The sequence below is a fragment of the Centrocercus urophasianus genome, unplaced genomic scaffold (assembly GCF_019232065.1).
Source record: "Centrocercus urophasianus isolate 14NV4802_14NV808 unplaced genomic scaffold, USGS_Curo_1.0 seq_11, whole genome shotgun sequence".
Lineage (NCBI taxonomy): Eukaryota > Metazoa > Chordata > Aves > Galliformes > Phasianidae > Centrocercus > Centrocercus urophasianus.
The window spans coordinates 83069688-83085829 of NW_024884253.1; the positions used below are offsets into that span (position 1 = coordinate 83069688).

General features: G+C 40.2%; 1 protein-coding gene across 1 annotated transcript in view; it reads left to right on the top strand.

Moving 5' to 3' along the window:
* PHACTR1 (phosphatase and actin regulator 1) overlaps positions 1-16142 on the top strand; it is a 140532-nt gene that overhangs the window by 15566 nt on the left and 108824 nt on the right. Inside the window, 1 exon segment of the mRNA XM_042809000.1 lies at positions 5683-5847. Coding sequence (XP_042664934.1) covers positions 5683-5847 — 165 coding nt within the window.

Below are 16142 nucleotides of genomic sequence, written 5' to 3' on the forward strand. Positions count from 1 at the left end.
AGTTAGGGAAAGTTTAAATGGGTAATTCAAATAGTAACAGGAGGGCTGCTGAAAATTAATTCCAGGTGCGGAGGGAAATTAAAGAGAAATAACAGTACAGGTGATAATAGAAGAGCAGAAAATGAACCATTTTGCTGGAAGAAAAACAAGGTGTTATTTTGTTTTGGTTTTTTTAATTGAAAGTGTTCCTGTTCAGGTAAAGAGAAGGTGTCAGTGCTCAGCAATCAGAGTAGTCGTTCAAATTTCCTGTTATTTCAAAAAGACATTGCCCTTCCACTTTATGGTAGAACAGAGGTTTTAGAGAAAAGTCTGTGCACTTTAAAGTGGGAAATGCTCAGTATGTGGAGTATAAAAGAAACCTCAAAACAGTGAATGCTTGGAAATTAATCTGTAGAATAAGGACTGTTTGGCTGTGGATTGGGAATAAGTGTTATGGTTTTTGGTTTTTTTAATGTATATGCAAGTATTATCCTTAAATGAATGGCATTTTTACTCATTTGCATATGTAGGACCAAGATCATTTCCAGGCTATTAATGGAGATTTGTATAAATATAACAGAAAGCACAATGTAGATATTGGTGTTTACTAGGAAGGCTTAAAATCTAACTTTGTGAAATGCCTGTTAAGACATCAATATAACTGAGTATGAGCAATGATGATTAGAAATGGTCAATGAGAAAAGGGTGTGATTACAAGCAGGGAAGGAAATCTTCAAGATCACAGATGGAATAGGTGGGCTTCCAAAATTGCTGCGTACCTGAATGGGAAAAAGTGGCTTTTCTAAGATGGAACCTGGACTGTTATATATTGGCAGCATTAATAGAGGCTGTGATTCCCAGACAGACACTGGAATGACAGAATTTGTTCTCTGACAGAACTGTGTACAGTGTGTTTTCTTTGAGAGGACCTAGAACTGCCTCCTACACTGCTCAAAGCAAGAAAATACGTGATGTTTATATTTCTCACTGGACCTTCTAGAAATCAGTGTCCTAATGAAAGATGTGGGAAGTTCATAAGAACACACAGAACATGTCCAACTTGGCCAGGCCTCTTTTTCCTAAGGCTGGAAATTGACTGTTGTGAAGAAGTGCTTTTCACAATGCTTTTCCATGACTTGCTAGTTTTCTCCATCAGGCATTCATGCAATATGTTTCAACCAGCAAAACTTAAAGTAGCTTTATTTTAAAAAATAATCAAAATAAAGGTTATCTGCAAAATGAGAAGAAAAAAAAATAGGGAAAGAAATCAGCTTTCAGACCTTGTAGCTTTTTTAGGTCTCGGAAGTATGTTTTAATCATTTTGGCAACATTTCTTTTAAATCACAAATTATTTTTGATTTTTTTTAATTAGCATCACAGGTCTTGCTTAAGCCCTCCAATCTATGTAAACTTCATATGTCTTGAAGTTTACAGTGCAATCTTAAGAACTGTTTCACAAGCAAAAAAAAAAAACAAAAACCCAATCTCTTATTTAGTTTCCCCATTGCTATTTTGGGATGACAGTTGGGACAGAAGGAAGTGAGAGAGGAGAGCATCACCCTCTTGCCATGAGTGCAGGTACCAGTATCCTGTTTTTCTGCAAGATCTCTCTTGCGGGTCTGCAGTAAATCAGAACAAGTTCCCAAAAGCACAGAGAATCAGCATCAAAAGTAACCTGTAATCATCACATTTGTGATGCTAAAGCAAAAGACAAGACCTCAGCAGTGTGACTCCAGTGTGACACCAATGGACGCACCACTTCCTTTTCCTAATTCAGCAAACTGTTCAAGATGGGACTGCCCTTCTCTCTGAAGGCAAAAAATGCTTAGGCCTGGAATGGTTTACATGTGTGCAAGTACCACCTCTTTTGGGAACAGCAAGGGTGTGAAACCAGCCCACAGAGCCTGCTGTCAGCAGTGGGTGTCACAGCCCACAGATAGTCAATAGTCATTAGGAGTCAAAAAGGCAGAGAAACCTGGCCAACTCAAAGGAAAGATGTAGCAGAAAATGAATACTCAAATCTGGCTTTTGCTTCTTGCATCATGGTCTGGTTTTATTCTTGCTGTATTAAAACTGTCATGGCTTTATGCTAATGTGCTTCGTTCCTAGCCAGTGATTATTATGCTTTGAATTAGCATCGCTCTTGAGAGTATTTTGCATAGGGAGAAAAAAAAAAAAAAAAAAGAGGTAGTCCTTCTGAAAAACAGGAATGAAAGGGGAAAGAAGAGCTGTTATTTGCATTAGATCAGAGCTGTGTGTGTTTGGAGAGGATGAAGGAGAAGGGCCACATCATCTCTTCATGGCTGACCGAGAGCCCAGCAAGGCTCCTGGAGCAGATCCATGTAGGATAAAATACTGAAATTCACAGAACAGCAGTCAAAACATGGAACTGGTTTTGACACTGTTTGGCTTTTAAAGAACCCACCCCTATGGGTAAATTCCTTTTGACTCTAGTATTTGTGTTGCCTGATGGTGAATCCATGCTAGTTTACTCTCAGCAGGAGAAACTTCCTGGGGGCAGTGAGAGCACAGCTAGTGTGCAGCACAGAGAATGTGCTATATGAAATAAGATTTTTAAGGGATGTCATTTCACCTGGAAATGGCCTTGGAAGCAGTAACTAGTTCCAACTCTCAAAGAGCTTTGCATCTCTGACGTTTAGTTACTGTAGGTTACTTTGGTAGCAGAAATGTTGTCTCAGTGAGGGCCATGGGAGAGAGGGCAAGCAGCAGGAGGAATTTCATTATATTTCAACTGTGGATTTATGTAGCAGAAAGCCTAATTCAGCAGCAGTAGTCTGTCATTTCTAGTTTGTTCAGTGCGTTGCTCCTACACCCCTTGTAGCTCAAGCAGGACAGCAAAGACAGTACCAGCCCACTGCTTTTAGCAGCATCTGTATAAAATCCCAGCAGTGGATCACAGCATAGTCTTGTGCTCTTTATAACTAGAAGCATCTTAAAAATAGAGGAGATGGGGAAAGATGTGCTCTCTTTGGATCTGCATATAGAGTAAGTTGATCTATATATACCCCTTGCAGGTTTTTGAAGCTCTGCATGTCCCGGAGAAATCAGGAAGCATAAGGAAATACCCAGTTTCTTCTTTCTACCTTCACAATAATGTGTGTTCAGCATAGCCTGGTGACTTGCAGCCTTGATGCAGCATGTCCTATTCCTCCATAGGACAGTACCTTGTAATGGGTTGTCCGTATAAGCAGGGATTTCTCTAGGCAGTTAGGCACAATATGAAGAGCTGAAACAGAATGAAATGTTTGACCAGACTACCTTTTTTTCCTCTCTTGAAAAAAAAAAAAAAGAAGTTCTCAGAGGTGTCTGTTTCTCTCCATTGCCCCAAAGAACAGTTGTTTTTTACCAATTCCAGTTATACATCTTGGCTCTCTGTCCCTTTAGCCCGTGTCTTTTCTCAAAAAACTTAAAAGCGGCTGTATCTGGCAGTGATATTTTGCAAGAAGGAGAATTGTGTTGCCAATGTTAAAAAAAAAATAAGCAAGAACAAAATAAGCAACTTCCTTGAAAAAAACCTGAAAAGCTCAAATAATATTTTAGTTTAGAGATCTGATAATGGGATTTCCTTCATGCTAGAGGCATCTCTCTGGGTTTCCACAGAAGCTAACCTAAATTTGGCACACTTAAAGCCTTTCAAAATTTTCCATTGAGATGCACAAGAATTTGACAGCTAAAATCTCTGGTTTGTTCTATGGCGTAGGTGTGTTCATCCCTTCAGAGCTCTGTTCTTGTTGAGGCTCCAGAGCTTGTGCTCATGACTGAGGTTAATCCTTAAATACTGCTGGCAGAATGAAAACACTGAGCTGCTGACTTCAGAATGGTGTCAGTGAAGATCTGTGTCCTGCCTTTAGTAATCTAGCCTGCCTTTTTGCAAACCATTCTCCTCTGTTTTCCTGGCAGTGCTGCATTACAACACGGGGCTGGGAAATGACAGAACAGTTCAGTTGGAAGGGACCATCAGAGATCAATTAGTCCATCCGCCTGAACGTTCCAGAGCTCACAGACGATACAGCACATTATTGAGCACATTATCCAATGCCTCTTGAACACTGACAGGCATGGGGAATGTACCACTTTTCTAGGAAACTTGTTCCAGTGTTGGATCATTCTCAACAGAACTTTTCATACAGACAGGTTTCCTAATGTTTCCCAGTCTGAACCAGCCTATGTTGTTCCTGCATGTCTGCTGCTGGTTACCAGGAAGGTGCAGAGCCCGGCGTCTCCCTTTTAGACTCCCTTTTTTTTTTTATTCCTCTCTTCAGGGAGATGCAAAGAGCAATGAAGGCTTCTCGTGCTGTCCCATATGGAGGAGGTCAGGTGTCCTGCACCCCTCCCCACACTACATGCCTTCCAGCCCTGTTACCAACTTAGATGCCTCTTTCAGGCACTTTCAAGTACTTCAACAACCTTTTTATACTATGAAGCCCAGAACTCCAATATCCAGTGTGATGCTCCATCAGTGCTGGCCCAGTAGTGGGATAATCGCTTCTTTTGGCCAGCTGGCTGTACTGTGCTTACTGCACCCCAAAATGTGCTTTGCCCCTTGGCTGCCAGGCACAGTGCTGCTCACACTGAGCTTGCTGTCACTGACACCCCCTTGTCCCTCTCTGCTGAGCTGCTCTCCAGCCACTTATTTCCCAGTCTGTTCCCTTGTCTGGCATTGCTCCATCCCATGTGCAGGACCCAGTGTATACCCTTGTTGAATTTCATTACCCTGATGATTGCCCAATGCTCCAGATCCCATTGAAGTCTAGAAAGACTGCATCCACCACCTTCCTTTCATCTAGCAAGTGGATGGCCTTATCCTAGAAGGAGATCAGATTTGACCTTCCTTGACAAATGATACTGTTGACTGTGCCTGATGATGGCTTTCTTTGTTACATGCTTTTCAATATATCTCAGAGTAATCTTCTCCATAACTTTTACAGGGACTAGGGGCAGACTAACAGGTCAGTATTTTCCTAGGTCTTCTCATAGGCCTTTTATGGATTGGTGTATGATATCCTCAAGAAATAACATGCAATATAAATGTGCCAAGTGACAACCCCCAGGTTTCTCTTGCAGTGAGGGAGGGTAATTTAAATTCTTCAGATTTGTCTGTTGGTTTGTTTAAGTACTGAGTCTTCCTTGATGCATTACAATGTAATGACTGCAGATTTTCTTTTTTTTTCTTTTAACAACAGAAGTTCAGTGAAAGACTATAGCCTCTCCTTAGAGAATTCAGCCCTGACTGTGGACTGTGTTAAAGTTCTCCAAGTCTCTAGTTTTAAAGACTTAAAAGGAGGGGATTGGGTTGGCAGAAACATAGGACTGAGAGGAACCTTCTGGATTCTGAACGCCTTTTCACTAGGAAATCTCTGGTGTAGGCCCTTTCGGAACCCAGACAGTTTCAGTGAACACAGTGATAATATCAAGGGGTTGTAATCCTTGCCCTTGGTCAGTATTAGTTCATGCAAATTTCTCTTGAATCCTATTGTTAATACAGATCTTTGTAACAGAGCATGAGTTCAATTAGAAGAAAATGAAGTTAAAATAATAAAGATAATGCTTTTTTTCCCTTTTTTAGTAGTTTCTGTAACCATGGAAAAAATTTACCATCTGTGTGGTTCTCTGATAATTTATTAAAATACCCATTTCACTTTTTTATTTTGTTTCTTTCTCCTTTTCTTGCGGAAAATGCAGCAGAGGAAGTGGAAAGACTGGCTGCAATGCGTTCAGATTCTCTAGTACCTGGGACACACACACCTCCAATCAGAAGAAGAAGCAAATTTGCCACTCTTGGAAGGCTATTTAAGCCGTGGAAATGGAGGAAGAAGAAGAGTGAAAAATTCAAGCACACTTCTGCAGGTAATAGTCGCTGTCGGGCTGGTTTGTTAATCTTGGACTGTTTGATCAACAAGGCTAAAAGCTGTTAATGCAGCCCCAATTTATATGCTTCTTATGGTTGAGGCTTGGCTGGCAGAGATTTCTCAGATTCTAAGCGATCTTTGTTACCAGCCCTTTCTTAAAAGAAGGAAAAAATAAACACCGCAATTCACATGCTGATTTAGCAGGCTGTGGATAAAGGAAATGGTGTGAATGAAAAGACAAACCAAGTGGAGGGTATAACCACGATCAAACTCTGTAAATACAAAGAGAGGAACAGAAAAGGAAAGGGCAAAAGAGTTGGCATTTTCTTGAGTAATTCGTGTAACCATAAATTATTTTTTCCATTGGGCTGGAAAAATGTGTCACTTGTTTTCTGAGAAAAACAAATCTCTCTTCCTGCCACACCTCTTCTCCTGTCATTGCATTTAACATTCCTGATTTAACACTTCTTAATTTGTTTATACACTTTTATACACTTTCTATATGTATATAAGTCTATACGTATTTAAGTATAAAGTTTAACACTTTATATATGTCTACATATATTTATGTACATTTATATAGAAAACTGCAAATACATGTTTTTATATTGCAAATTTGCCTGAGCACGACTCCCAAGAATCCATGCACTGATTCATAGAATATGTACCTGATTTGTTTCAGACTCTGTTTTACTTACTTAGAAGGCTTCTTTTCTTTGCTCTTCCGTGATGACTAATAATTATGTGTGTTTCAGCAAATCTTAACTCTTGTCTGTGAGAAAACATGAGTTTTCTTCTGCCTTCTTTTCATTCTCACTGGAGCTAGGAACAAAGCAATTGCTAGAAGATACTTGAATTGTAGCCCAGTTGCTCTCTGACCTGTTAGTGCACAGTGGAAGCTTTCAGGCAGGGCTGGAGTATACTTTCTGACATCCCTAAGCCTGTACTCTTCCAAATGACCCATAATAGCACAAGAAGTCTGATTTAGCCAAGTGCAAATTCATGCATGAGGCTAAATGCAGAATAAGATTTTGCAGGGTTCAGACCTAAGGCTGCACTGTACTGTGTGGTGTTTAAGCTGCTCCCTGATTTGTCGGGCAAGGACTAATGAGCTGGAATGGATGGCTGTGTTACTCTGACTGGTGATTGTATTTTTGGTTTGACAGCTGAAAAACTATTGTCACAAAAATGACATGTTTCTGCAAAACAAAAAGCTTGTCTTTCATGTTCTGTAGCAGCCATAACTGTAGTGCAGTGTAAAGGATTTCTATGAAATTTGCAGTGCTCACAAGGAGCATTGGATACGTGGATGCTTTAGTGACAACTAGTTTGAAGCTAGTTGCAGCATTCTGGGTTCACTGGTTACATAGCATAACCACAGCAATACTGGATGCACCGTGGGGTGCAGAAATGCCCCTTGTATTTATTTATATGGTTTATCCAGCTCCATGAACTGGAACTGGGCTGCATACTACTAGAGTTAGACTAATTAGGTTGAAGCTGGCTTGAATATGCCTGGCATGGTCTGCTCTGGGCATTGCAAGTGTCGTTATGTAGATTGTCCCCATTTACCAAAAAATTTGGAAAACGTGCAGGGATTAAAACCAGAGGAAAAAGATGTACTTCCTTTTCTCAGGAAGCTTAACCTGACCAGCCAGCATATCTCCTTCTCTTGTAAATGGGACTTCAATGTCTGAAGAACAAATTAAAAGCAGGGTATGCAGTTTGCAGGAAATGTTTGACTGAGGTACTGAGTTTGATTTCAGCTGAATCCAAAACCTTTTTTTTTTTCCTGTTTCTTGTAAGCCAACAATATCCTGCAGCTGCTTGGCAAAATTGGTATTCTTGTCAGCTCCCCTGCTAATAACTACAGCAAAATTGACACAGATGTCAAATTTGCCAAGCACTCTGCCGGAAGCACTGGGGGAGACTTGCTTCTGGACTGCATCAGAGCTGGGGACCCCACAGTTTTCATCATCCACAGCCCTGAGGAATGGGAATCCAGCAGAATCCTGTCAGACTTCTATCTGACAATTCAGTAGCACTGACTGAACCTACCGTATGTAATACAAAATATTATAATGATATACAAAAAACTAGTGCTTTTCCACCTGTGTTTCCATGAACTCTAGTCTAATACCTCTGATCTCACTGAGAGAATATATTTAATTTTTACAGTGAATCAAAGGACAAGCTTATGAGGTGGCATAATGAGAGTCAGCATGATACTTCCTCATACAGGTTTATTTTCTTCTAGTGCACTGATGAATGTGATGCTTTGAGAAAAAAAAACCCATTAGTGTCCTGCAGGCATGCACCCAAGCTTTCCTACCTGTACAGAACATCAGTAATTATTAAAAATAAATACTAATACAAGTATTTTATTAGCCTTTTTTTTTTGCCGCAACAATAGATTCAATTATTTTAAATGTCAGAAGTGTTATGGGTCAAAACGTGTGACCTCATCTGTTGAAAGTTTCTTTGAAATTAATGGGATTTTTTTTTTCTGTGAGAGGACCAGAAGAAGCAAGAGAGTCAGGCTGATATTGAAGGCTGAAAGGCTGCCTTTTTTGGAGAGCTCCAAGTGATAACATCTCGCATCTATATCTTTATTAGACTAAAAGCTCTGTGCTAAGGATTATTGATTCTTCTTGCACACAAAGTATAGAAACGTTTATTACTGTGGTGCAGCAATGGGTCCCTCATAGCAATGAGCAATATGATAAAGCTTTGGGAGTACAGTCAAACTGCCAAGGTTATATCACTTAATGAGTCTGCTTCCTTTAACTGATGAGCAGCAGCCTTACTTACAGAAGAAGAAGCAAGGGAGAAACTGGGAATTTTCTTTGCCTGAGCTTGTTCTCAGCTGGATGCAGCTGGGACAACTCCAGCAGGCTGCCCAATATTTTTAAACCTCCATCAAATGTAATGGGAAGCAGCACAGCAGGCAGCAGGAAGGAAAGTTGGCCGTCTCCTCAGCTAGACCTTTGTCGTCATTTCCATACCTTGATCTTGTTCTGCTTGCCTTGACGTGAGTTTCAAAACAGCTTCTGGGTGTGCTGGTGTTTTATTGCACTGCTGTGCACGTGCTGGTGAAATGTCAGTTCTTGGCTGTGTTTTGGAGAAGGAAGTGTGTGTTGTCTTCTGAAGTAAAGAAGCTTGAGGGGAGATAGGCTCTGGGATTATTTAAAATATTATTGAAGTGGTTTTTTTATCCCTGCATTCATCAACAGCTAACTACTTGCAACCTTTCAGAAAAAAAATTTCAGCTGCTTACAGGAATCATTATTGGGAAAAACGTCTTGTTTTGCCATTTCAGGTGTCTGGTGACCTTTATTTTAAAGAACTGATGCCTTTCTTTTCCTTCATCCATCCCGAAGTTGCAGTGCTCAGACACAGGGAAGAGGAAGCATGTAATTTGTACCTGGAGGGAAATGGCTGTGCTGAAGAGAGGAAAGCAGGAGTTAAGGAGTCTGGATAAATCTCAGTAGTAAGTAGGAGGGGCAAGTGATTTGTCGGTGTTTGGGTTCGGTACACAGGCATCCTGTACAATTAGCAGAGAAAGTCCAGTGTTTGAAGGGAGCTCCACTGCAGCTTTTTTTGCTAAGTGGGAGATTGTCTGACGTAGTAATAGTAAAGTGAGAAAAAGAAATCTGCTGATCTCTGCTTTCTCTAGGTACTTCAAAACCTACTTTCACTTGTCTTCTAGATCCTCCTCCTCACAGAAAACCATGAAACTCATTCCAAGCATCAGTCCTGAGGCCACAGCCTGACATGACAGAGGCCTTGGGCCTGGAGAATTTAGCTCCTGCTTCATATACAGCCTTGTTTGTTTAGGGTAAAATCAGAGGTTGTAGAGGTTGGCATTCACCTGTCTCAAGGTGTAGGACTGCAGAGGTTGTAGGGATAAAGACTGGGAGTGAACAATGTAGTCCGACATATCTGAAGAGCTAAGAAGCAAAGGAGCGTAAGCCAGGAAAGATCTGCTGGGCTGGGAAGGGCTGGGCTGGGAGACAGGGGCTTTCAGGACATGTCAGCATTCTGACCTGCTGCCTGAGGACCTTAGGACTCTTCTCCTGGTATCAGTCGCTCTTCTAAAATAGCTGAGGACTGTGCACTGAATTTAAAGAGTGAAGCCCATTAACACAGGCAGTGCTGCAAAATGGAGCATCTGGACTCTTTTAGGGAGGTCATACAAGCACTTCCACGTGCTTTCTCACTCACTCAAACTGTTTAAAGAAAAGCGAGTGTGCCAAAACTATATTCACTCATGAAACTTTTAGCTGTTCTACTTCTGGATCTGTATTAAAACAGATGTTTGTTTTATGCTCAAGTGCTTTTTTTTTTTTTCACTTGTGGAGCCTTATTGCTTCAGTTTTTCCACACCAGGGTCTTTCAAAAAGCACCGTATACAATTTCATATGGCAGTGTGTTTATATACAATAAGTCTTCCAGTCAGCAGAGGGACTGTTTGAATTTAATAACACTTACAGGCAGGGACTTTGAATGATTCTGATTAACACAAGAAGAAAACAAAATGTGATAAATCTGCAATTAAAGGAGCTGTTTTTCATCAGTGATGTCCAAATCATTTTAATTCCTATGGCTGATGATTTCTAACTACAATAGGTAAAAAAGTTGCATTTTCCTTCTCAGAATATTCTGAACGGTAGAAATTCAATAATTTGTTGCCAGTGTTGCTCTTAAACATTCCTATTCTCTTCTGTTTGGAAAATGGTTGCTTTGTGTGCTTCCACAAGGACACCTGTGTTCTAAAGCACGTCAGAATCTCATTCTGATCAGTGGAATTCTTATTTAATAACTACTGTGATCCCATGTGAAAGGTTTAATTAATTAGTTTTTTCAGTTACAACTCCTCTTACAATTTTTGGCCAGTCTTTCTCTAGGTTTAGATATGAAAGACTGAGATAATTATGTTTCTTCTTCTCTCATCAGAGGGCAGAGTCCTCCCCTGCAGTGTAGCTCAGTCTGAAGATACGTGGAAGCTTGTCCTGTCCTCATCCTTGTCTGAAGCTGTTATCTAAATCACAAGTATACATTGACTTAAGCAAATATTTTTGTCTGAAGGACAAGCTAGAAAATAAGCATATAATATTTCAGTAATTTGTGGATGAATCGTAGGTGATTTTATTCAGATCTACATTTGTTTCTGTGTTTGAGCTAGGTATTGAGTATAGCTAAAAATGTGAATAGCAATGATTAGATGGCCAGACAAGAAAATGGTTCTGCTGAAATCTTACACCGTTTGATCTCAAGCAGTGGATAAGCAATGAAAGTCTTAATTATTATTTAAATAATGATTTCAAATTCATTAATTAAAACTTTAAATTTCTTTTTTTTGCGTTGATCTGAAATTGCACGTTCTATGCATTCTCAATTTTTGAAGTGACAAAAAAAGAAAAGAGTTCTAGGTCTATCTCGGTCTAAACGCAGGTTGCTTCTTTTTGCATGCACTAACGTTTCCTTACTGCCTCTTGAGAAGCTGGCTCGAAGCTGCACCAGAATTCATTCAGAACTGTTTGAAACTTTAGCATTTCCATATAGTGATCACAAACTAGCCTGCATATCTGCTTACTGCTGCGGAACAAAAGATCCCACAGAGATTTTTAAACCGAATGGTCATTTTCCAACCTGCAATGAGATTAACAACCCAAAGCTTAATTAAGCACTTTGTAGCAAGGGAAAGCCTGAGTGACACTTGCTTCTTTATTGCTGGAATTATAAATCCTTTGTGTCTTCAAATCTGGCATTTTGAACAGATTAAAAGAATGCAAATGAGCAGTTATGTTCAGAAGGTGCAGCTTTGATTTGCACACAGAGGGCAGTTACAGCAGTTGTCTATTCTTATACTCAAATGCCGAATGCAAGCTTCTGTTTCAAAAATGGGGAGTACAATCAGTCACCCAGGTGTGCTTATCCCACTATGGAGCAGCATCTTTGTGTCTCCTTGAGGGCTGCTGTATTACACTTTCAGGTTTGAAGAAGGAGACATTGCTGAACTGGACTGAAAATGCATTTTGGTGCTGTTGGAGCCCCATCCCAGCTCTGCACACAGCTTTAATAGAGCCATTGAGACGAGGCTCTCAAATGTGTCCCATCTTACAGGAAAGGGATGTTTAATGAGGCCGTTTGGTTTTTATGCTAATTACATTTCCAGCTGCTGTGAAAATTATACGAGGGCATCCAAAGTGTAATACTGTGACATAATTCTACAACAATGCATCCCTTTTAAAATAATGTAATAATGCAATTAATCCATTAGAGAATTTACAGCAGATTTTGAGGATTGAAAAATAGGTGCTGTTAATTGCATACACTTCTACATGCTACATGGATTAGAGAATGACATTTGCTGGAGATGGCTTCAGAAATGTTCGGAATGAGCAATAATAGACTATCTGGTTTGAGAGAGAACAAGCACATTTGGAAGAAGCACATTTTTGTTTAAAAAGACGTTGTGTAACTTCAGCTGCTATTGCCATGACTCATGAAGGTACAGTCTTCATCAAACTGTGTGCTTACAGATTATTTTAGAATGTTTTCATTTAATAACAAAATATGCTGAGGCTTCTTTTTATTTTTAAACTGCATTTGAAGCATGAAAATTAATTACTGTTTCTCAGGCTGTTGGTTTTCATTCTTTAGGTTTTTCATGCTGTCTTTAATGATGTGGGGGGAAGCAGCAGTGTTTTACAGTGACATAGAGGCACGAGGCATTCTGTGTGGTGAGAACAAAGCCTAAAGGGCAGCAGCTGCATGAAGTTGTCCCAGGCACAGCAAGCAGTCCTTTTTCTCCTTTCTGGTAGGATGGTCTCAGGATGTGGCTTTTAAGAAACACACGCCAGGGGTCATTTTTGTTGTTCCATGAAAGAAACATTGGATGTTACCACACAAATGTCTCATTGGTCAATAACCTACGTTATTCAGGTGCACGTCTTGAGAATCAGCAGAGCTCGTCCATGGCACTGCAGGGTTCAGGTGCTGTGGCTGGAGGAATCTGCTCAGTACATTCTGCTCTTGCTTAGGGGTGAACGTCTCTCACTCCCAGAACAATGATATGGAAAATCCACCACGCGTTTTAGATACCACTGCTGCTCACATCACAGTGAGTGATTTCCAAACGGGAAATTCGTGAGATGCCTTCGCTTAGAGCTGCTGTTGAGGGAGTTTTATTCCTCGAATACGGCTTTGCTCTTGCTCGCTGTTTCCCATGGGAGAGGAAATGAAGCAAGAATCCCTGAGGCCAGCGTGGCAGCACATCGATTGAGTCCTGCCATATCAGTGACCTGATTGATGGCTGACCCATATTTCGGTTGGGAATTGAGTTGTTACGGTAATGCGAACATGCAGCCCAGTGACTCTAATCTGATAAGATTTTTTAATCACAGTAGCTGCCCTTTATTTCATTGTCTGTGAAATACATTGAAAAGGCACATGCAGCTAGATGAATAGGATTTTGGCAATAGGGATGAGAAATCCCAGATCCATAGGGATCTGAAATGTGGGTAGCAGTCACCCAGACAAAGCCAATAACCATGTGCTCTTTCCAGGGCTGCTAGGGCTAGCATGTAGAAGAACAATAAACAGTTGCTAGAAAGAGAATCTCAGTTGCCCTATTTTTAGAGATATAACAGGAAAAAATCAGATTATAAATAGGGAATCAAAGATAGTTTGACAAAGAGCAGTTGTTTTTTAGAAATCTTCATCTAAGTCTTGTTTATTCTATGGCTTGTTTATCCATCGTTACTTGGGAAAGTTGTTCTGAATTATTTAAACTGTAAATATGAAATGGATTAGTTATGTCACTGTAAGCCCTAGGGTGGATGTTTATTCAGTTCATGAACTCATTCATCTTATTTTAATTCATTAAGGCCAATTCAGCTCTGAATTAAAATGTCCACGCAAGTATTTAATATAGCATTGCTGATCCTCCTTGAGTTACTTAATTTAGATGGCTTTTCTTGAGAGCCTGTGTAAGTAGCCACAAGAGCTAGCAAGAAGGAATGTAGATTACTGACATGATCTGCCACAAGATCTGGAGGCCATATTGCGTTGGTGAGAGCTACTCCTGGCTCTCAGAACTGACCACAGGGGCCAGGCAGAAGAATCCAGAGGTGGTGATTGGAGTATTTGGTAAGGAGAGAAAACTTGGGCTCTCTTCCAAATTTTGCTGCTGATCTCTCTCCATCTTGTCCTAAACAACTCTTACAGTCATGTAGGCTCCAAATATTGCAGATTATGGTCTCCTCTAATTTTTGGTCAATCTACCAATGTGTGGTACTTTCTTCAGAACTCCTGCTTGCTAAGTAAAGGCCTTCAGAGAGAATCTTGGATTCTAGTAATAAAAAGCAAACTATAAAAAGCCCCACGGTGACTGCAGAAGTCTTGGAAACCAAAAGAACAGAAAAAAAATTGTTAAGATTTCTTCTAGTATTTAAACTCCATTTTGAAGAACACAGTCGGTGTTTTTAATATTTGTATTTTGCTTTACTGAATCCAATTACATTTCCAGAGTGATGTTTCTGTTCTGTATTGCAGTATCTCTGTAAAGAAAACTGGAGGTGGTTTAAAAGAAGATGTATTTTGGTTTGCACTGATTTGTATAGACTGAATGTAGTACTCTCTTGTTGTTGGCTGCATTTGAGTTGCTTGTTGTCTACATGATGTTCCTTTCATTATAACAGTCTGTCTTTCTGACCCCCTCCCCCCCTCACACACACACTTTTAGATAGAAGTAATGAGAGGATAGATCAGTGGCACTGACATCACCAGCTATTCCTTTTGCTATTGCTCAAGTAGCAGATATATATTGCCAGGCAGAAAAACTGACAATCTCAATTATTTTGCAGCTGAATATGTGCATGTACATATTTGAATCTGCAGTCCTTATTTCCCCTTAAAAGGTCTTAATTTGATAGTTAACATTCTTGGTCCTTTGTGCCTTCAGAGTTCTATGCGTCTTTGCAAGTTAATCAGCCAACACAAACAATTCTGTTTATCAAAGCAGGCAGTAAAAATCAGCCTTTTGCTATGGTGAATCATGCTTTTTCAATTTAACCAACAGCATTATTTGCCTAGTTTAAAGGAGAAATTACTCAGGGAATTTACTTTTGCTGCTAGCTACTGCTTTAACCTGAAAACACAAGTCCATCACCTTCCTAAGTTTTGCAAAATGCCCATGGTCTCCATATGCTCATCATTAATTCCACAGTTGCATGATGCTGACAGCTGAAAGTGCATAGATAAGCAGCACTCCGAGTGAGGTCCAAAGAGTGCCCAGAAACCCTGCTGCCTGAAGGTGACTTGTGTTTGTGCTGAAAGTAGTTGACAATGGGTTTGATTTTTCTTTCTGCTGAAGCTGATGCATTCTCCCTGTCTTCACTGGGTGCAGGGTGCCTGGCGGGCAGTTGCTGAATGCCAAGATCCTTTGCTCATGCAGACAGCCTGCAAAGGCTCCTGCCAGCTGCACAGTCCCCCTTCGGAGGAGCTTTGTATGCAAAAGAAGACAGTGGTGCTCAGTGGGCGCTTGGCTCCTTGCAGTAGTGAGCTTTGTGTCTGCAGGCCAAGGTGTCTCCAGGATGTGTACATGTGCTGAAAACACACTGTTTGCAGCCTTTTAGATTTAAGTTCTGCCTAAAAACACTTGGTAGCTCATGAATTTTCTATCACCATCATCAAAAATCAGTTCTTTGACCATGCTTATATGCTGGCACTTACATTTTCAAAACTGTACGTATATCCCTAAAAGCCTGCAAGCTTTATGGACCCAATCGAAAGCCCAGTAAAAATGATTGTTGAATCCCGTTTGGTTTTCATGGCCTAGGATCAAGCTTGTATTAAGCAGTCACACTAGCATTCCTCCCAATTTCATATGTAATGAAAAAATACGCTATAGGCATATGAAGCATTGGTTAAACAAAGATACAGTTGGTTGTGAGTGAAATACTCAGCTGGTGTTCAGACTGAAGTTTAGATATGCCTGAGCATGAGGGTTTGGGTTTTTTTCTTAAATGCTAACTATTTCTGGACACATCATCTCTTCTGGAGGATTTTTGTTGATGGCTGTGGGGAAAAGAAGCAAAGCTATAATTCCATAAACAACAGAACTTATGAGAGCTGATTTTTATGGGTTACTCTTTCCTGGATTAATCTGAGACTAGGAATGCAATTTGAATCACTTTCCTCTAGCCAGCCTGCTAGTTTGTCAGAGCTTTAGGAACATAATTTCATGGTCTTTCATTCCATCACCAAAGATGGCTGAAATGAAAAACA